General features: G+C 51.6%; 1 protein-coding gene across 1 annotated transcript in view; it reads right to left on the bottom strand.

Moving 5' to 3' along the window:
- INSRR (insulin receptor related receptor) overlaps positions 1-21141 on the bottom strand; it is a 74634-nt gene that overhangs the window by 22552 nt on the left and 30941 nt on the right. Inside the window, exons 3-9 of the mRNA XM_054973791.1 lie at positions 9600-9742; positions 7214-7358; positions 4399-4613; positions 3818-3944; positions 2661-2899; positions 1219-1386; positions 923-1106 (exon numbers count right to left, since the gene is read on the bottom strand). Coding sequence (XP_054829766.1) covers positions 923-1106; positions 1219-1386; positions 2661-2899; positions 3818-3944; positions 4399-4613; positions 7214-7358; positions 9600-9742 — 1221 coding nt within the window. The remainder of the gene's footprint in view (positions 1-922; positions 1107-1218; positions 1387-2660; positions 2900-3817; positions 3945-4398; positions 4614-7213; positions 7359-9599; positions 9743-21141) is intronic.

The raw sequence follows: 21141 nt of genomic DNA, 5'->3' as shown, positions 1-21141 counted from the left end.
ACGTTCTGGAGGTCTTTCATTCATAGGATCGCCAGAGGTTGGAGGCAACTTGACAACACATCACACACACAACTGGCAGCCAGGTCTCCCTGGCCTCCGCATACCCCTTTTGGTGTGGGCGTGCCTGGCTTAACGTGGGGGGGGGGTGCTCTGCCTCTGTCTTTGCAAGGGGGGCTTGTTTGCTTGCAGCACTGAGTGGAGCGGAGCTGAAGAAAAAAGGCAGAGGCAGGGTGGCTCCTTAACTGCAGTGACCCTCACCCCGAAACTGTCGGGCGCAGGAGGGGCCCGAAGGGCCCCGCCTCTCTGAGACTGGCTGGCTGGCACAGTGACTGACTCCCCCGATCCCTGATTTATGGAGGGTGGTTGGGTTCGATTGATATGACTAGAGCCTCCATATACAGAGGCTACGTACCACCATGACTTGGTCAGGGAGCATACCCCTGTGGGATCCACAATGCAGAGCCGGATGGACCGACCCACCTTGCTCTGACCCAACAAGGCCCTTCAGATATTCTTCTGTGGTCACTTTGCACTCAGCACAGCCTCGGACTTAATTCCTTTGGGGTTCTGGGATTGGCCCCAGCATTAAACATTTGTCCTGGGACAAGCCTTGGCTTAAATTAAAACCTTTCCTGTGTTCATACAGTTAAAAGTATCAGTTCTTTTAATTTTACGCCAAGAATTGAGCTGGTTTTTGCAAGTGGCGTATCCCCAAGCGGAAGCATTTCCAAACAGGCAGAGAGGGGCCTCCAGTGACGATCCCGTGGATGGATAAGTTCTGGTTTGGGTTTGGCCAGTCGGGTGGGGATCTCCTCTAAAAAGAGCCGGCGTGGGCACAAGACTGTATCATGGCTGACCTTTCGAACAAGAGCTCAGCTCTTCTCCCCGGCCCCTCAGCCAAACCCGCCCCAAGCCCTCTTACCTGGGCATGATGATGGAGTTGTGCAGGAAGTTCTCAAACCTCTTCTGGAAGGACTCCGGCCTCAGGGGGGGCTGCCCGACAGGGCTGTGGCAGGGGCAGCAGTGCTCTTCTTCAGAGTCCTCGAGGCCCTCACCGTCGGCCGTGTCAAAGCGGGTATCGGCGCTGCTGGTAGGCAACCGGAGGCCTGTGCCGGGGCAGGGGGGAGAAAGAGCCTGAGAGTGGGCCAGCTCCAGTCTGAGCCTCCAGTCCGGCCTCCAGGAGGGAGGCCCCGAAGACTCCCGAGGAGGCACCCTTACCCTTGTGGCAATAGTCGTTGATGTACAGCTCTGCGTCTTCTGCCAACTGCTGCCACAAAACGAGGTAGTAAGTGATGTTGCCGTTGGGCTGGGTGGGCGGCTTCCACCGCACAATGAGGTGAGAAGATGAGTTGGACATGGAGATGACGTGCCGTGGCACAGTTGGGGCTGGCAAGTGGCGGACAGACACAGGGGGAAAGGGAGAGAATCAGCAGACGCCGCACCCATCCTCCTTCCAGACTTCCAGCCTCCCCAAAATAGTTTTCCTCCATCAAGCGCCTTGCCTGGGTGACGGTCACCACAGGAGAACCAGCCCCTCCTTATCATCCTGCCCGCCAGCTACGATCTTCTTCCCCAGCTGGACCCCGTGCCCGCCCCCCCCCCACACACACAGAGGCACCCCGCCTGTGGATTGTTCTCTCCCCCCCCCCCCCCCGCCCTGGGACCTTTTCGTTGCCTGGCAGCCGGGGAAGACATTTTGCTTGCCCAGGATTTTAATGGAGTTCTGCTCTTTCATGATTTAGCCATTGTGGAGTACCGGCTGTTTGAGGCCTAGATATAATTTGGGGTTGGTTGTGGTTTTGTGGCCTTGTGTTTGTGGAAATCTTTATGGCTAAGGTGTTATTTTATTCCTTAGCATTCTTTTGTGCTGCTCTGAGTTGTTTTGCGATTCTTTGGCTGGCGTCTTACGTTAACTGTTGCTAGCTGGATTTTATTCTGTTGGCACTTCTGCTGGCCGCAGCTCCCTCGCTCTTCTCGGCTGAAGCACCTTCTCCCCTGGCTAAGAGGGAACTCGCTGTCCCCGAGGGAGGGAGCGGGAGAAAGAGGGCGCAGGAGAGGTGGGGTGTACAGAAGAACTTCTGCAGGCTGCAGCACAGGGTTTAAGAGGCTGGGCTGAGAATCAGCACTCTGCCAGTTCGTGGGGATAATAATACCGACCGCTCTGAGGGGGGCACCAATCCCTCTTGAAGAGCAGGATATAAGCACACTGATATTATCGTCCAATAATTTTCATAGGTAGATACAGCTACTGTGCGCAGCTGTGATAGCCCACCCCACACAGGCACACGCACACCCAGGAGCCTTCTTTTCTTCTGGGCACCCTGGACAGTCACTGTCATGTTTTTGCTGCCCAAATGCCCCCTGGCCAATCTCAAGGGCCTTGGAAGAGCAAAGGCACACGAGGAAAAAGCACAACTGGAGCCATGAACAAGCAGGCAGGAAAGGGGCGAGAGGGAAGCCCACTCCGTTCCCAACAGGCATCCTTGCAGGAGCTGGAGGGGTCCTGGGGTCGCGGCATTGCTAAGTCTGCCTGGGGGGGGGGAGGTCTGACTGCTTTCCCCTTCAGGCACCATAGCCGGCTGCCTCTCCCGCCATTAGACTGCCTCACGCAAGTGCTTGGGGAGCCCAGGGCTATGGGGCACACTGGCCACCCACACTACCTGCAGGCATGGTGCGTATGTACACCACCTCGCTCTGTGCCCCGTAGTTGCGCCCCTCCTCGGCTGTGGTGAGGGTGATGGCCCGCACAAAGGCGGCATACTGAGTCCAGGGCTTGAGATTCTGCAGCACCACCCCTGGCTCTTGGTCATTGTTCAGCGGAAGGTCGACGTCCACCACGTTCCAGCTGTTGGCCCCGCAGGCCTCTTGCCCAACGTATTCTGTCACGTTCTGGAAAGGCCTAGTTGGAAAAAGGGACCTGGCTTGGAGGTCAGGCTCACTTTCTTAGCTGCCTAGAGCACAGCAACCCGAGAGACTGAGCTTGCGCCCGTTTGCTGTCTGTCCTTTCCTTGAAGGAGGGGTGGACAGTTTCAGCCCACCCAGGGCTTTCTCTGTGACAGACCCACTGCTGAGGAATGGCAAAGAGGGCTAGAAGCCCTGGTTTTGGATTAGCGTTTGGTGCTGCTCTGGGTTCAAGTGCTGGATTGATTTTATTTGTACACCACTTAAGAACATAAATGCAGCCTGCTGGATCAGTCCAATGGACCATCTAGTCCAGGACCCTGTTTTATGCAGGGGTAAAGGGGCTTGCTATAGCGGGACCCCTTCTGGCCTATGCCCCCCGTTCCCTACTGCTGCTCAACAAGCCAGTGGAAGGGAGGGCTCTTCAGTGTTGCACTAACATGCAACGTCACTTCCACTGAGAACCCTAGAGTTTAACCATAGAGTTTTGGGTGAATCCTAGAGCATCCCCTGATGCCATGGTGTCTGTTACAGTTTTGCACTGGAAGTGGCATTGAGCGCTGGTGCAATGCTGAAGATCTTGTCCCTGCTTCCCAAATTCTCCAGCCGGCGTGGCAGCTGCTGCTGCCAACCCCACCCTTGGGCTAAACTGTTGCCCTGGAGGCCAAACAAATGAGGCCCAGAGGCTGAGACTCTCCCCTGACTCTGCTTCCCAACACTGAGATTTGGAGGTTCGCTGCCTCTGTATATGGAGGTGCCACTTCGAGTTTGCAGGGAAAACGGCATAAAAGCATCTTAAGTGAAAACGAAATAAGTATTGCCCCTGTCAAGACGGGCACCCCAAAGAACAGTGATGGTGGGGAGGGGGGGGCTGAGACAGCCTTCTGCTCCTCTGAGAAGACGTCCGAGGACTTACGATTCCTTGTAGTAAACGATGAAGCTCAGGAGATCTCGGTACTCCGGGGGCTGGTATCGCTCCCATTTTAGGATGATGCGGTCTGACTCAGTGATGTTGGACACGAAGCGCAGCATTTGGGTTTTACCTGGAAGAGGTGGAGGAGGACAGCGGTGTCAAAACCAGACATGGGGGGGGGGGGCGGGGAACTAGGGAAGAGACAGCAGCTGCAGAGGACACGGGGGGGAAAGAATTGTCCTTGCCATTTTTATGAGAGCTCAAAATACATACAAGAACATGTTCAGTGAGAGGAGAAGACTTTGGAAGGACATGGTATGTTATAGTCGCTCCTCTTTTAACTGGTTTAAGTTTTGCTGAGCAAACTGAGGCCCATTTGAATAAATCTGCAGAGCTGTGGGCCATCTCTTCCGGCCTCTGCTCTGTGGCATAGGTGGTGCCGCTGCTCTCAGGGCAATCCCCAGAAAGAAACTCCAGTCTGGAGAGGGGTTCAGTTACTCCTAGCAAGCACTGGAGACCCCGGCAAGGTCCCTGCTAAGCCAGCTACAGATTGGGGAAGGGGGGCTGGCTCCCTTGGAACTCACAGGATGCCCGGTCGCCATTGGTCCGGGGATTGATCTCCGCTTTGTTCTGCCGGCCCTTCGTCCCTGTGATCTCTTCCATGCGATAAATTTCTGAGAGGCAGAGCTTGGGGTTGAAAGCAAAGTACATCTTGCCCACAGGGATGAAGAGGGTGTGGTGGTTCCAGTCCCACAACTGCTGCAGATTGGGGTTGTCCAGAACGTAGAGAGTGTAATTCCTGGGAACAAAGCCGAGGGGAAACGTCACCACTTCTCCGCAGAGAGGAACAGGATGAGGCCAGATTCCGAGGGCAAACCCAGAGGAGAGACCCAAGGAGGAGACTGGAGGAACGTCACGCCCAGCTGTGCAGACCAAGCTCCCCTGGGGTTCTTTTAGTAAGCACCGGGTAGCCCAGTTGTCCTGCAGATCACAATGAGGTCTGACTTTGGGACACACGTCTATGTATTATGCTCTATGACACTGCTGCCAAACTCTGGTTCCTCACTCTAGAGCAGCATAGGATCCTCGCACTGGTGGGTCATGAGCAGGGTTGCCATTTACCCCCTGGAGGTGGGAGAACTCCTGCCCCCCCCCCATTGCCTGCCCTTGCAGGGAAAGTGTGGGGCCCAGAATGGCATCCCCGTGAAGTCACCACGTTGTTTCTTGGAGCATAACTCTCAGGGAAATCCCAGCATCTCATACCAGAGTGATGTCCCTTCTGGTCCTTGGGGCTGCCAGGTGAGGGGTGCAACCACAGGCATAAGGCTCAAGGCCAGACAGCGGGACCCTGGGAGTTCTGCCATTTGGAACCAGAGAATCCTAGGGTTGGAAGGGACCTCCAGGGTCATCTAGCCCACCCCCCTGCACAACGCAGGACATTCACAACTGCCCCAGGGACCCCTGCTCCATGCCCTGAAGATGGTGCAACACCCCCAGGATCCCTAGCCAAACCAGCCTGTGGGAAACCGCCATCCGTCCCCAGGGAATGATGAATGATGATCTGACAAGCAGAGCCCAGATTCCAATTTACGTCTTCCGTCCTACCATTTTCCTGGCCTCAAGACCCTTTGGGTAGAGACAACTGTACCCCAGGGAATGTCCCAGCCGGGCCAACAGCACCCCACCCCTGGCCCAGGTCCTTTCGGACCAGAGAATGTGGGAGGGACAAACGCCTTCCCTTTACACCGCTGTCCCTCTCAGAATCCCTCCTCCTGCTGGCTGGAGAAGGGCTCTTTGGGAGAAGCTGGGAACTCCAGCCTTGGCACTCTGGCCATGCTTGGCCCCTCCTCCCAGAGGCCGGGGCAAGGAAGAGAAGGCAGGGCCCCCCACCCCTTCTGCCCTCCTCTGCTCAGTGCCCCATTCAGTCCCAGAGGCTGAGCTTGCTCCCAGGCATCAGAACCGGGTGTAGCTTACACCACTGCTTAGCAGGCAGGACGGGAGCGCTGCTGGAGCTCAGCGGTTAAGTGGCTGGGCATTCCACTGGTTCGACTCCCGCCCCTGCCCTGAGCTCAGCAGGTGGCTGTGGCTCAGCCCCTCCTCGCAGCCCCAGCTGCACTGTGGGGGCAATAGTGACAAAGGCTTTGTGCCCCCATTCTGCGTGGGGCACTGTTCTGCCCAGAAGGGTGCTCGAAGCTTCTCGGACACATGTTGGCTGCCCACAGTCTGCAGCACTGGGTCCCAAAATATGGAGCAAGTTCAGAAGTGGGTCCCATCTGGGAAAGTCTGAGATGCCGGGAGCCATCTGCGGCAGGCGCATGCATGCCGAGGGGCAGAGACTGTCGTTGTGGGGAAAGGGCAGGTGGGCATTTCTTCTTCTTCTTCTTTTTTTGAGGGCTAACAGCAAAGGGCTGGAAGGTCTGTTCCACTCGTTAGCCTCCCCTTCTCCCCCCCCACCCCCCGCCCTGATCCAGTTGGGACTTCAGCACAGTCTCTTAACTGCATCAACGTGCTGGGAGAATCTGGTTCCAGACCTGCCTGCTTCGCACGTGTGTTTCCCAAGGAGTCTCACCAAGCCCGTAGTTTTATTTTCTTGTCCTTGGGTGGCAGAACGCATTCACAATCGGAAGATGGAACCGTGCTGACATTTTCATGTCTTACTTACTGCTGTCTACTTCCAGACTTTCAGCGTAAAGGAAATGAATGTCTTTATAGCTGGTTTTTATTACAATAAATTATAATTTTTGTAATGTTATTATAATGGATATTTCAGATCCATATACTTCTTTCCTATCCAGGACTATTATGACTTACTTGCTAGTTTCTCTACTTTCCGGAGTTACCATGAGGAAATCGGTTTTCAAATTAGGACTGTATGAATATGGTCTGCGTGTTCTTTATGTGTATTTTCAGTTGTGGAATTACTGATTGTACCACTTGTTATTTTGTACTGTTCATATTGTCAGTGGATAGCACGTCTTGCTTTTGAAAGTATACTTGGCTAATTTTACACTCGTATAATGTATCTCATCATTCCGTGGTGTTACATAGTCCAAATATGGTTTCTGGTTATTCTGCCTTTCGTACTTACAAGGGCCGTTTCCAGACGGCTTACCTGCCTCCGGAACGTCGCGCCATGTTGCGGGGGAAACGCGAAATATCGCGTTTTCTCACACGAGTTTTGCGTGACGTCGTGTGACGTCGCGCAAAACTCGCACGGCCAAGGTCTAGGCTTTGACTCTGTTGTGTTGCGAAATCCAACCGGACCCTACGGCAAGGGCAACACAGATAGCTTTTCCCACCTCCTTCACCACTGCCGGTTCCTCTCGACCCGCTGGCCAAAGAGGGCACATCAGTGGCCCTCCTTCCCCCGCCCGCCTAGCCTTCTTGCGGCCGTCTCACCCGTCCACCATGGAGTCCCCCCGGATCAGCTTGAGGTTCTTGAAGAATGACAAGGAGATGAGGGCAAAGGAGTGCTTGATCTTCAGGAAGCCCGTGATGGTTTCGATGAGTCCTAGGCTGCCCGGCAGTTCAGAGGCCAGGTTATCTGCAAGAAGGGAGGAGCAGCCCGTGAGCCTAGCTGAACAGCGAGAGTATTGGACATGCTCTTGCCAGCTACCAGGACACGTGTGCCACGGCCACCTGGGCGAGGGGAATACGAAGGCAATTCTCTTTGACACACTTTGAGCCAAACTACAAGTGATGCCTGACACAGGTTGGACACTAGTCAGCTTCCCTCAAGTTTTGACGGGAAATGTAGGTGTCCTGGTCTTGCAGCTTGGCTCTCCATTACAGCTGCAAGACCAGGATGCCTACATTTCCCATCAAAACTTGAGGGAAGCCGACTAGTGTCCAACCTGTGTAAGACGTCACTTGTAGTTTGGCTCTGAAGGACCTTGCTGCCGTGCACCTCTAAAGGGGGAGAGAGATTATTAAAGGGAGGGTAAGCTCTCGTTCTCACTGTATGGCTGATGCTTGTGAGCAGAGCTGATGGGAGGCCTGTGATGGACCGACTCTTTGCCCAGGAATCTGTGTAGGGATTTTCCACTGTGCTTACACTCTGTGGATTCTCAGGAGCTACGCTCAAGTGTCTACCTGTCTCCTTAACATCACAGAGTTATATTTATATTTAAGGAACGAGGATTGTGCGTTTACCCTTATTTGATTTTTTGTTGCTTAGAAGTTGTAGTTGCTGTTCAGCTGTACTCTATAGATCCAGAGGAGTGAGCCGTGTTAGTCTGTAGTAGCAAAATCAAAAAGAGTCCAGTAGCACCTTTAAGACTAACCTATTTTATTGTAGCATAAGCTTTCGAGAATCAAGTTCTCTTCGTCAGATGCAGCAGTAAACTAACAGGGCAAACTAACAGTTTGCTGAAAACTAACAGGGCAAACTCCCTTGAAGCCTCACCCAAGCCAACTGACCCCAAAAGGACACCAAAAGGAGATGTTTACATTTACTAGCAAAGGAATGTTTTGGTTGCACCCTCCCTCTCTCTCCCCCTAACTGCATCGTCTCTCTCCTCCCCTCCTCTTCTATATTTGACCAGTTTCTGTACTATGCATCTGACGAAGAGAACTTGATTCTCGAAAGCTTATGCTACAATAAAATTGGTTAGTCTTAAAGGTGCTACTGGACTCTTTTTGATTCAGCTGTACTCTTTTACTTTTGTTTTTATCTATTTATTTAAATCATTTATATGCTGCCTTTCCACCCAAAATAGGGTCCCCAAGGCAGTGAACAATGGCTGAAAACATTAAAATAATATTTAAAATGCATATATAAATACAACAAAAATGTAGACACATAAACAACCAACACACACACAACTAAGGAGTAGGGCCAATAAGAGTTTACTGGGGGTATGCCAAACAAAACGAAAAAGTCTTCAGTTCTATGGATCGCTTTTATGCTTATAAATAAATGCTTCTTTTTCAGCAATGAACGTCATTTGGTTTCTGTATGCCTAAAAACGCCTCATGGCTCGGCTCCTTTTTATAAAAGTATAAGGCAGGCAGGGAAACCTGCTTAGTTAAGAATCTCTCTGACAAGGGGGTTGGCAAGAATCTCCCCCTGCCTCCACATTGACTGGATTAGGGTGCCCACCAGCTCCTTTCCTGGCACTCGCCAAGTGTTTTTAGAAAGTGGACGAGGGAGCAGGCTGAGCTTCTGCCCAGCAGGGCTTCTCATTGGCCATTGGGTTGGAGATTTTTCCAAAGATGTTTAGGCAGCAGCTGCCACCACCACACAGGGATCTTGCCTGTGTGACAGAAGGTGAGCTTTGTGCATGCAGGAAAATATGTTCATTTCAAAAGGCATTCTGTTAAACAGAGCTTCTGCCTGAAATGTCAAAGCGTTATGACTATGAGAGTTATGCGCGACCTCACTCCCTGGCATTCTCTGGCTGGCTCTGCCTCTGCAGCGGCCATTGTTGTTGCGCCCACCACCCGGCATCCGAATTCCAAAGGCGCCCACAGGCTGAAAGAGGTTGGGGACCCCACGGGGGATCTGATGACAGCAGTTCTATTAATGGCCTGCTGGGGGCAGCAGAGGGCAAAGGGAATGGCTGGAAGGGGCCGCGGCCTGCTGAGGATCTCCCTCACTCTGCACGGTAAAGACAAAGAGACTGAGGGGCCCTTTTACCCCAGCCTAGGATTTTAGTAGGCTGTGGCTTGTGTCAGGTGAGGAAAGAAAGCAAGCCGACCTTCCTTAAGCTACACCGGCACATCAAAAAGCGGCCCTTGTGAGAAGGGGACATGGTGGGCACCAGCCTGTGGTCGAGAGACTCACCGCCCCGGCGGATGTTAATGATCAGGTTGCCTTCGATCAGCGTGCAGCCGGATAAGTCCTTCGCTGCCCTCACAGAGTCCACCGTCTTGGTGCCAACTTTGCACTCCTTTGGACACAGGCCCTCGCACTCGTGGCAGATGATGCTGAAGACGAGGGAGAGAGGGGTGGGGGAGAGAATGAGGAGCTCGGCGGACTGGGAGAGGGGGCAAGCCAGGGGGGGCCCGTGCAGATGGACTTTTCAGACCACAATACGACTCACAGCAGAACGTGGATTTGGGGTCAGACTAGTAACAGGCTCGCTGGTGGGCAGCTGTGGAGTGAGTCATTTGGGCCTCGGGGAGGCACCCTGATGTAGAGGCTCAAGTGTGTGTCCAAAGCAACCTGTCTACCCAGTCAGTCCTCTAAGAGCCAGGCCAGTGGCACTGAAGCAGGCCTTTCCAGCACCAGCGATTATAAAGTAGCCCCTGCGGTCTCCCCAGTCTGGCTCGGCAATGCTAGAGGGTTGCGGGGGGGTGGGGGGGGCAGAGGCTGCCCCCATCCATCAGAGCTTCCGTGGGGCAAAGGGCTCTTTTGCAGCTGCCTCGCCAGCCTGACCTCATTCCCTGCTTCAGAAGAACAGCGAGGCTGCTGCGCTGCCTTGTGATCGCAGCGCTATTGACCCCCGGAGGCCCGAGTCCCACGGGCTGTGCTCTGCGGCAGTGGGACAGCCTCTCAGGGGCATCTCGGTCAGACAGCCCTGCTAATTAATTCAGAGGCTTTTGATCACACAAACCAGCTGTACAGGCAAATCTGCCTCTTTCAGGCAAAATAAAACAGACAAGTAGTCTGGTGGCATCTTAAAGGCCCACATTTGGCCCGGCTTGAGCTCCCCCAAGGGATGGCTCACTTCTTCAGATACCATGGGAAGGAAACCATTTTGGAGATTTTTATAAGAAAACCATGGGGTGGGAGAAGAGGGGTCGGAGCAGAGGGAGGCCCGGGGTGACAAGACTTCTTGTGTTTGATTCCCTCACATTTATGCAATGTAGACAGTAGAAGGGCATCGCTGGCACACGAAGGCCTACATTAAATCGGATGGTGTGCGGGCGCATGAGCCCGAGATGGTATTGCTGAGGTAATTAGGTCCTGTGACAGTTTTGCCTCAGTGGAGGTCGGTTGGCATCTCAGTCCGTCGCAGGGTTTGGTCCCTTGGTTTGTCTAGATGCCTGAAAGGGCTCTGCAAAGTTTCTGCGTCCGAACTTCCCGAGGGCCATCCGCAGGTCCCGGCCCCTTCCTGCCTCCCCCTCCTTCCTCTCCTCATATCTCACGCTTAATTGTCTCTGGCCCCCGCTTCAGCCGCAGCCTCCCAGCCGAAACTGGGAAGACGAGGGTCTGCGCCGGAGGACGCCGGGGACGGCATTTCGCCCCCTTAATTCTGGAGAGGCGCGCAGAGCCGGCCCTTGGGGCCCGTTTTCTCTCCCTTGCACTTCGCTGCCCTGCCCTGGTCAAGCGCGTTCTCCCTTCTCGTGCGAGAAGCACCTGGAAGAGCTGGTGGGACACATTCCCGGGCGGCGGAGGGCTCTTGGCGGGACTCCCGGTTTGAATCAGGTAAGCTCCGGTCGGACCGCGCGGACCGCGAAACCAGCGGGCTTGGAGCAGCGCTGCTGCCTGCGTCGGATCAGGCGTCCGTCTGCCAATGCGCTGCGCCTGTAAGCCGCTCCAGGAGCTTTGGCTAGTTGGGGCTGGGAAGCCAGGGCAGCTGGGACTGAGTTGACCAGCTGGGTCCAGGCTCTGAACGACTTTCTCCTGGAACGGGAAATTGTTTTCTTTCTTTCTTTACCATGATCCTGCAGCCCTAGGATGCTGTTACTTTGTAAAGAAACTGAAAACACCATTCCTCCTGCGACGGCCTCTTTTGTTTCTATAGCTTCGTGGAAGTAAAGGAAGTAAAGTATTTGTTTTTAAGCAACTCAGAATTACCGGGTGGATTCGGCAACCCTAAAACACAGGCAGAAGAGGCGAGCAGCCCAGCTCCCGGCTCATCGTGGCTTGGGCAGGTTGGAACAGGAGCTGGAGGCCGCCAGCGTGAGCCCCCTTTCTGATCACCCAGGTGGCTGCTTGGGGTAGAGATGGAGAATTCCTGGAAATGTCAAAGCCATGGGGGAAAACAAATTTTGCAAAAACTGAAATCTAAGCAGTACCTCCCTATCAAACCTAATTTTATTGCTTTAACAGCATCAAATGCATCTTTTAAAACTTAGTTAAAACGGTATTATTTGGAAGAAAAAGCATTATCCCCCCCCCCTCCCCCAACCTTCATATGTCTAGCTGGAGGGCCAGGGGTTGGTATGGTAATCTTCCAGGAATGTTTAGTTGGTACTTTAAAAAAAAAAAACCCTTCCGTTCTTTCTTTTGGCTTTTAAACTGATGTTGTTTGGAATGTAAATCCCCAAAGCATCCATTTGATTTATGTGAATAGATTTGAACCTATCTGAGAAAGATTTAGTTTGGCCCCTTAAATTTGCCTTCTCACAGAATTCCATAAAGGACCTCAGCCAGGATCAGTTTGGCTGGGCCAAAGGAGAGGCACATTCATGTATGTTGGAAGTTTACACGCTGCCTCTCCGGAGACCTTCCACTCTGGCTGTTGTATTTTCCTTCTGGTTCTGATCCTTGTCACGTACCACACAAGTGTGTGGCAGGAAACTGTTTACCATTGTGGAAAATGTTGCATGTTCCGTAAGAATTATGCAACGTATCCAGGGAATCCATCCCATGTCACAGAAGTTAGTTATAAAAGCCAAGGGGACTAGAGGAGTTGACTCCCTTGGACTTTCAGAGAGCCTGTCTACAAGGTCATTACTCTTAGGTTTTGTTTAACTGTTGGTGGTCTCAGTCTAATTTTAATTTTTCTGTTTTTAAGATTTATGCTTTGTACAATGTTTCTTGATGTCACCCACCTTGGGTCTCAGACTGTAACATCTAACCAGTTTGGTTATAATGGTTAAGAGTGCCGGGACTCTAATCTGGAGAGCCGGATTTGATTCCCCACCCTCCGCTTGAAGCCAGCTGGGTGACCTTGGGTCAGTCACAGCTCTCTCGGAGCTCTCTCAGCCCCACCCACCTCACAGGGTGATTGTTGTGAGGAAAAAGGCAACTGCTGGGCAGGGGCAGGGCAGAGCAGAGTCACCTGGGCTCAGGAGCACATGGTCTGCAGCTGCTAGAGGAGGTAAGGGCTTTTTGCCTTTCTTGGCTGTGGTGGGTTAAGCTGAGAAGCTAAGGGTGGTCCTCTCTAGCTTTGGGGCTTTTTGTGTGTAGTTTTGTGTTGATTTGAGTGTAGTTTTGAGGCTGAGTGTGTTTGGGCTTGATTGTGTTTGAGGGTGAGTGTGTTTGTAAGGCTGCTGGGGGTTGCTGGAGTACACGCCACACACCCCCTTTGTGCTCACCTCCTGTGCTTAGCAGGAAGTGACCTTTTGCATTGAAAAGGCAACTGCTGGGCAGGGGCGCGAGCCTTTGGCGCGAGCCGAAGGGTGAGAGCTAAAGGGCTCTTGGCCGGGGGATCATAGCCGTTTTCTTTCCTCTTAGTGTGTTATTCCTAAAACAGAATAATGAAGTCAGAATGCCAGCAGGGGGTTGGGGGCTTTCCAGTGTATTGCACTGAGTGTCACATGTATGACTATCTGCCTTCTGGTCAGAAGTCCTGGATGTGTGCTCGCTGCAAGGAGCTCCTGGTTCTCAGGGAACGAGTACGTACCCTTGAGGCCAAGGTGGCTGACCTGGAGAAGCGGAGACAGTTAGATAGGCACGAGGACAAGATTCTCAGGGACAGGATAGATGTGTCCCACTCTAAAAATGGCAGCGTTCTTGTTGTCAAGGAGAATGAGGATCTTGTGGAATCAGGGCACCGTACTGAGGATAAGGGGAACATGCCCTCAGAAGGGACCTCTTCTTCAGTTGGTGAGCAGGTTTCCTTCCGCATCAAGGAACCATCCCTGGGTGGGGCGGGAGGGAGGCTCTTGGTAGTTGGTGATTCGATCCTTAGACAAGTAGATAGCTGGGTGGCACAACCGCGTTCTGACCGTATGGTGACTTGCCTGCCTGGTGCGAAGGTAGCGGACATTACGCGTGTTATAGATAGGCTGGTAGATAGTGCTGGGGAAGAGTCAGCGGTCGTGGTCCATGTTGGAACCAACGATGTTGGGAAATGCAGTCGTGAGGTCTTGGAACAAAAATTTAGGCTGTTAGGCAGGAGACTCAAGGCCAGGACCTCCAAGGTAGCCTTCTCAGAAGTGCTACCTGTTCCACGCGCAGGGCCAGAGAGACAAACGCAGATCAGGAGTCTCAATGCGTGGATGAGACGATGGTGTAGGGAGGAAGGGTTCAAGTTTGTTAGGCACTGGGATTCTTTTTGGGACAAGCGGGAGCTGTACAAGAGAGACGGTCTCCACTTGTCCCGAGAAGGAACCCGGCTGCTGGCACTTAAAATCAAAAAGGTGGCAGAGCAGTTTTTAAACTAAATGCTAGGGGAAAGCCGACAAGAGATAAAGTGTCTCTGGTTCAGGATGGTTCATCTCAGAGAGATGAAGGGCTAGGTATAACACTTCTACAGGGAGATAGATTAGAGTTGTCAACTGAGATGGAGACAAACAGTGCAGATGACCTAACTACGTCTCGAGGCAAAGTGTGCCGGGGAAGTTACAGGTGTTTATATACAAATGCTAGAAGTGTCCGAGGTAAAATTGGGGAGCTGGAATGTTTAGTGTTGGGCGAATCCATAGACATTGTGGGCATAACAGAAACTTGGTGGGATGAGGAAAATCAGTGGGACACGGTGATTCCTGGATATAAATTATATCGGAAGGATAGGGAGGGAAGGGTTGGTGGTGGGGTGGCTCTATATGTCAGAGAAGGTATACATTCCAGTAAGATTGAGAAGGTAACTGAATTAGATTCGCTTCTGGAAATGCTATGGGTTGAAATTACGGGCCCAAATGGAAACTTAACTGTGGGAGTTTGTTATCGCCCTCCAGATCAGAAAATAGAGGAGGATTATAAAATGATGACAGGATTAAAGATGGCTGCTAAACAAAAAAACTGTGTTGTAATGGGTGATTTTAACTACCCACCCATTGACTGGGCCAATGGTTGTTCGAATCGGGGGAGAGAAAGTGAGTTTCTAGACTGTCTCAATGACTGTGCTATGGAACAGATGGTTACAGAACCTACTAGGGGAGAGGTGATCCTGGATTTGGTCCTCAGTAATGCTGAAGACCTGGTGAGAGATGTAAATGTGATTGCACCACTTGGGAACAGTGACCATAATGTTATTGAGTACAACATATGTATAAATAGGAAATTGCCAAATAAGACCAACACAGCCATGTTTAACTTCAAAAGGGGTAACTTTTCTGAGATGAGGGGGTACGTGAAGAAGAAACTGAAAGGGAAAGTAAAAAAGGTCAAAACACTTGGGGAATCTTGGAGACTATTTAAAACTACAATCCTGGAAGCTCAAATTAAATATATACCGCTGGTTAGGAAAGGCACAAATAGGTTTAGGAAAAGGCCAGCATGGTTAACAAGCAATGTAATAGAAGCTGTAAAAGGTAAAAAGGATTCTTTTAGGCAGTGGAAAACTAGTCGGAGTGAGGTTGATAAAAAGGAGCATAAGCTGTGGCAAAAAAAGTGCAAGTCTGTGATCAGACAGGCAAAAAGGGAATATGAGGAGCATATTGCAAAGAACATAAAGAAAAACAATAAACAATTCTTTAAATATATTAGAAGTAGGAAACCAGCTAGGGAGGCAGTGGGGCCCTTGGATGACCAAGGCGTAAAAGGATTACTAAAGGGTGATAGGGAAATGGCCGAGAAGCTGAATGCGTTCTTTGCTTCGGTCTTCACTGTGGAAGATAAGAAGTGCATGCCCACTCCGGAAGCACTGACTTTGGGAGGGGTTTTGAAAGACCTGAGTCACATTGAGGTGACGAGAGAGGAGGTTATGCGACTGCTAGATAATTTAAAAACTGATAAATCACCGGGCCCAGATGGCATACATCCAAGAGTTCTGAAAGAACTCAAGTGTGAACTTGTAGATCTCCTCACAAAAATATGTAATCTGTCATTAAACTCTGCATCTGTTCCTGAGGACTGGAAGGTAGCTAATGTTGTCCCCATCTTTAAAAAAGGTTCCAGGGGAGATCCGGGAAATTACAGGCCAGTCAGCCTGACGTCAATACCGGGTAAGTTGGTGGAAACTATTATCAAAAATAAAATTAGTGGGCACATTGATGACCAAAAGCTGATGAGGAAAACTCAGCATGGGTTCTGTAAGGGGAGATCTTGTCTCACCAATCTGTTAGAGTTCTTTGAGGGAGTGAACAAACAAGTGGACAAGGGAGACCCGATAGATATTGTTTATCTTGACTTCCAGAAAGCTTTTGACAAAGTTCCTCATCAAAGGCTCCTAAGTAAGCTCAGTAGCTATGGGATAAAGGGCCAAGTCCTCTTGTGGATCGAAAACTGGCTAATTAATAGGAAACAGAGAGTGAGTATAAACGGGCACTTCTCACAGTGGAGGGTGGTGAGCAGTGGGGTGCCACAGGGGTCGGTATTGGGTCCAATGCTTTTTAACTTGTTTATTAATGATTTGGAATTGGGATTAAGCAGTGAAGTGGCTAAATTTGCAGATGACACGAAATTGTTCAGGGTGGTGAAAGCCAGAGAGGATTGTGAGGCACTCCAAAGGGATCTGTCGAGGCTAGAAGAGTGGGCATCCATGTGGCAAATGAGGTTCAATGTAGCCAAGTGCAAAGTAATGCACATTGGAACCAAAAATCCAAAATATAAATACAAGTTGATGGGGTCTGAACTGGCGGAGACTGACCAAGAGAGAGATCTTGGAGTCATGATAGATAACTCACTAAAAACGTCAGCACAGTGTGCGACTGCCATAAAAAAAGCTAATGCTATGCTAGGGGTTATTAGGAAAGGGATTGAAAACAAATCAGCCGGTATCATAATGCCTCTGTATAAATCGATGGTGAGGCCTCATTTGGAGTACTGTGTACAGTTCTGGTCGCCACACCTTAAAAAAGATATCATAGCACTGGAAAAAGTACAGAGAAGGGCAACTAAAATGATTAAAGGGTTGGAACACTTTCCCTATGAGGAAAGATTGAGGCGCTTGGGGCTCTTTAGCCTGGAGAAAAGACGACTGAGGGGAGACATGATAGAGGTTTACAAGATAATGCACGGGTTAGAGAAGGTAGAGAAAGATGTGTTTTTCTCCCTTTCTCACAATACAAGAACTCGTGGGCACTCTATGAAATTATTGAGCAGTCGGGTTAGAACAGATAGAAGAAAATACTACTTTACACAAAGGGTGATAAACACATGGAATTCGTTGCCACAGGAGGTGGTGGCAGCTACAAGCATTGCCAGCTTCAAGAGGGGACTGGACAAATATATGGAGCAGAGGTCCATCAGTGGCTATTAGCCACAGGAGATAGATGGTATTCTCTTTGTGGGGAGGTGGTGCTCTGTTGTCTTGGTGCTGGAAGGAAGGCAGTGGGAGGGCTTCTGGTGTCCTGGCCTCACTGACAGTCCTTTAGATGGCGCTGGATTTCTAGCCACTGTGTGTGACAGAATGTTGGACTGGATGGGCCACTGGCCTGATCCAACATGGCTTTGCTTATGTTCTTATGTTCTTATGTCTCTTTGTTGGGTGGTCTGTGGCTGTTACTCAGAAGTTGTTTTGTTTGTTTGTTTGTTTGTTTGTTTGTTTGTTTGTTTGTTTACTTATTTATGTCATTTATGGTCTGCCTTTCTCACTGAGACTCAAGGCGAATTACATAGTGTGAGATCAGTACAATCAGTAGCAAGGACAAGGGCAGGCATTTCCATACACTGTCAAGGACATTTCCATAAAATAATGTCATAAGGTAAGTGAATACAAGTTTAGCAGGGATCCAATACGGGGTTGAAGAACTGCTGAAACAGAACATAATCAATGCTAGGATTTACATTAAACAACATGAAGTACAGGTGGTATACAGGAGTACGTATTTAAAGCAACAGATAATATGTCAGGCAACATAATGGTGAAATCTATGGTTTCTAACTCATTAGTGAAACATCTGGGATCCCTTTCCTACAATACCACCCTCCTATCTGAGAAAAAGTCTTTGTGAATAATTTGGGTTTGCACCATTTGTAGAAAGCCAGGAGGGTGGGGGCTCCCCTGACCTCCTCAGGCACGCTGTTCCATAGGGTAGGGGCCACCACAGAGAAACCCCCTGTACGGGCTGCTGCTGATTTCGCCCATGTGCAGGCTGGCACCTGCAAGAGACCCTGTTCAGATGAGTGAAGCTGCCATGGAGGGACATAGGGAGGGAGGCAGTCCTGTAGGTATGTCGGGCCAACGCCATGAAGGGCTTTGTATGTAATAACCAGTACCTTCAATTGAGCACAGTAGCTGATAGGCAGCCAATGGAGTGACTGTAGGATGGGAGTGATGTTCAAGCTCCTGCTCGCTCCTGATAATAGTCCAGCCGCAGCATTTTGCACCAATTGGAGCCTCCTAGTTAACTTAGATGGGAGACCGATGTATAGAGCATTACAATAGTCAAGCCTTGATGTTACCATAGCATGGATCCAGGTGGCCAGGTTGGCCGTGTCGAGGTAAGAAGCCATCTTCCAGGCTAGAGTGAGATTCTAGTAAGCACTTTTTGCAGCTGCCTTAACTTGTTTTTCTAGTAGTAGTGCTGGATCCAGTATAACCCCTAGGCTCTTAACCAAGACTGGGGGGGGGGCTCCTGTAAGTGAGGAAAAGCCAGCCACCCAAGGCTTTTCACCCAGTAAAAGAAGTGCAAGGGCCTTATGTGGGAGGGGAGCTGTGGGTCACTGATGATGTGCTGAAGGGGGTCTAAGTGGTAAGTGGGAGGTGGGTGGTTGACACAAGGGGGCGTTCCTGCATCCATCACCTTGCCGTTGTTTCAGGAAAGGGACCTGTGTAGCCTAGGCTCTGCTGAGGCTGATGTTGGGTGAAAATGGTTGACGTCCTGGTGGGATTTTTGGAGAGCTTTCTTTTCACGCGTCCCAATGATGAAAAGGTCATCCATAACTCTTAAGCACAGGACCCGTGTTAACGGGCAGGAGGTGAGGAAGCTTGGCTCTAAGTCAGCCATCAGCATCTTTATGCTGCCAAACATAAAACAGTGCGATCGGACAGCATCAAACAGCCAACGGACAACGTGACAGGACTAAGTGTACAGAATTAGAAAACTAGGCAGACAGTAACCTAGGTAAGGCAAAGGTCTACTATTAACCATACCGAAGGAGCATTACAAGCAGGGCCGGTGCGCCCATAGAGGCCAGGTAGGCGGTGGCCTCAGGCGCGAGAGCCCTGGAGAGGCGCCAGAGGGGGTGTCGGGGGCGGAGGCGTGCTCCGGAGCTGGCGTGGCTGGCCCGCAGCTGCTGCAGCCAGCCAGCCCCGTGCCGCTGCCGCTGCCACCGCCGCCACCGCCACATGCCCCCAGCTGGGCGCAGCAGCCATGAGCCACTGCCGGGCTGGTGTGCAGAGCGTGGAGCAGCCTCCGCCCGCCACCCCAGCCATCCGCCGGCAAATGCCCCAGCTTGCGCTGCACGATGACATCATCGCACGATGACGTCATCGTGCAGTCCGTGGCGCGCGCGTTCAGTGCGCGGCACGTGGGGTGGGTTGCCACAGGCGCCAGAGACCCTGGCGCCAGCAGTGATTACAAGGTGAAGACAATGCAGTAAAAGCCAGGTGACGCCTAGAACAATCGTTGCAGCACATTACAATCCTCTTCTTTTCTACAGGACTCTCTTGGGCTCTTCCATTTCACTACAGCCCAATCCCCTTTTTAAAATGTCCTCCTGAGCATTTCTGCTTTGTTCATTGCACAGAACGACAGAGGTGTGGGGGCCTTCCTCACCTCCTATTCAACAAGGCGGGAGCCGCCACTGAGAAGGTGGACCCATGGGCCACTGTAGGTCTTACCCATGTGCAGGATGGCCCCTTCAGAAGGCTTTGCTCAGATAAGGGAAGCTGCCGTGCCAGAGCATAGCAGGAGCGGCAGTCCGGCAGGCATGGGGTGCACAAGGCCATGAAAGTCTATGAAGGGGGGAGCTAGAACTTTGAATTTAAACCCAGTAACTGATGGGTAGCCAACGGAGTCACTGCAGTATGGGTCTGACAGGCGTGCTCCATCTAGATTCTGATAGTAACTGGGTTGCAGCATTCTGTAACAGCTGGAGTTTCTGAATTGCCTTCAAGGGAAGACCCATGTGGAGTGCATTACAATAGTCTAACCAGAGTGTGGATCCACATGGCCAGCTGAGTCAAGGCAGAAGCTCCCACTTTGTGTCTTTTTAGGTCTGTGCAAGTTTCTTCAAGTAGGATCCAGCAGTTGCCGTGCTTGCATAGAACCCGGCTTGGGGGTCCCAGATATTCAGCTGCCTTAGAGAGCTTGGAGGGACGAGCCTCAGGGACAGCCCAGAAGTCCCTTGCTTGCACGAGAAGCTTCTGTCTGCTGGAAGGACCTGGGGATTGGATTCAGAAGCAGCTGCTGCTCTCAAAGGCAGCTGAATCTCTGGGATCTCAACAGCACCAGATGCAGCCCCCCCCCCCGCCCACATCCTTTCATTCCTCCTTGCTTTGGAAACTGGTGCCTGCCCAGGCAGGTTTCTGAGCTCCTTGTGATGCCTTTTCCTTCCGTGTGCTAGAGGGAAATGAGGAAGGTGGGCAGTGCCTGGGGGGAGGAGGGGTTGGGGAGGAGAGGGAGCTCAGCACAGATGAAGTGCGGTTTCCTCCAGAGGAACTGATCTTTGTCGTCTGCAGACCAGTTGTCATTCTGAAAGAACTCCAGGCCCCGCCTGGAGATTGGCCTCTTTGAGTGGCTGCCTGTGATGGTCTCTGCTTCGTCTTGTTCCTTCCTGAACTTCTTTCCACTGAGGCCTGAAGTCCGGAAGGCTGTTCAGTTGCTGCTGCTCACGTGCTCCTTCGGCACTGGGAAGGCTGTGGCTGCCTTGGGAGCCTGTCCTTGGGCATTCAGAGCCTTGCTGTCCGTACAGCCCGCTTCGAAGTGACGCTTCCGGATTTGCAGGTCCTGAGAGCCAGGCTACAAGTGACGATTAAGGACACCCGCCTGGCAAGTGAACACACTCACGTGCATCCCTCCCTGTTCACTCGCCATTCGCTTTCTCTCCACTTGATCAAGGTGAAGTGCAAGTGAATGGCAAGTGAACAGGGAGGAATGCAGGTGAGTCTGTTCACTTGCCAGGCAGGTGTCCTTAATCGTCACTTGTAGCTTGGCTCTCAGATTGCTAAAGAGCTGGAGGAAGTTCTGCGTCAGAAGCACTCAGCATTTCTTAAAAACGTGCATCTGGCAGCCTTGAAAAGACACAGAGGGCTTTCCGCTACCTCCCCACCAGGGTCTCTCTGGCACTGGAAACAGGCCCTGCCATGTTGCTCTTGCAGCCACCGCTCCAGCAAGGTTTCCGAGACAGCAGTTAGGAATGTCAGGATTTGCACTCACGGCTG

The sequence above is a fragment of the Eublepharis macularius genome, chromosome 1 (genome assembly GCF_028583425.1).
Source record: "Eublepharis macularius isolate TG4126 chromosome 1, MPM_Emac_v1.0, whole genome shotgun sequence".
Lineage (NCBI taxonomy): Eukaryota > Metazoa > Chordata > Lepidosauria > Squamata > Eublepharidae > Eublepharis > Eublepharis macularius.
Note: the sequence above shows the minus strand (reverse complement) of the source record. Positions and strands in the feature narration are given on the sequence as shown.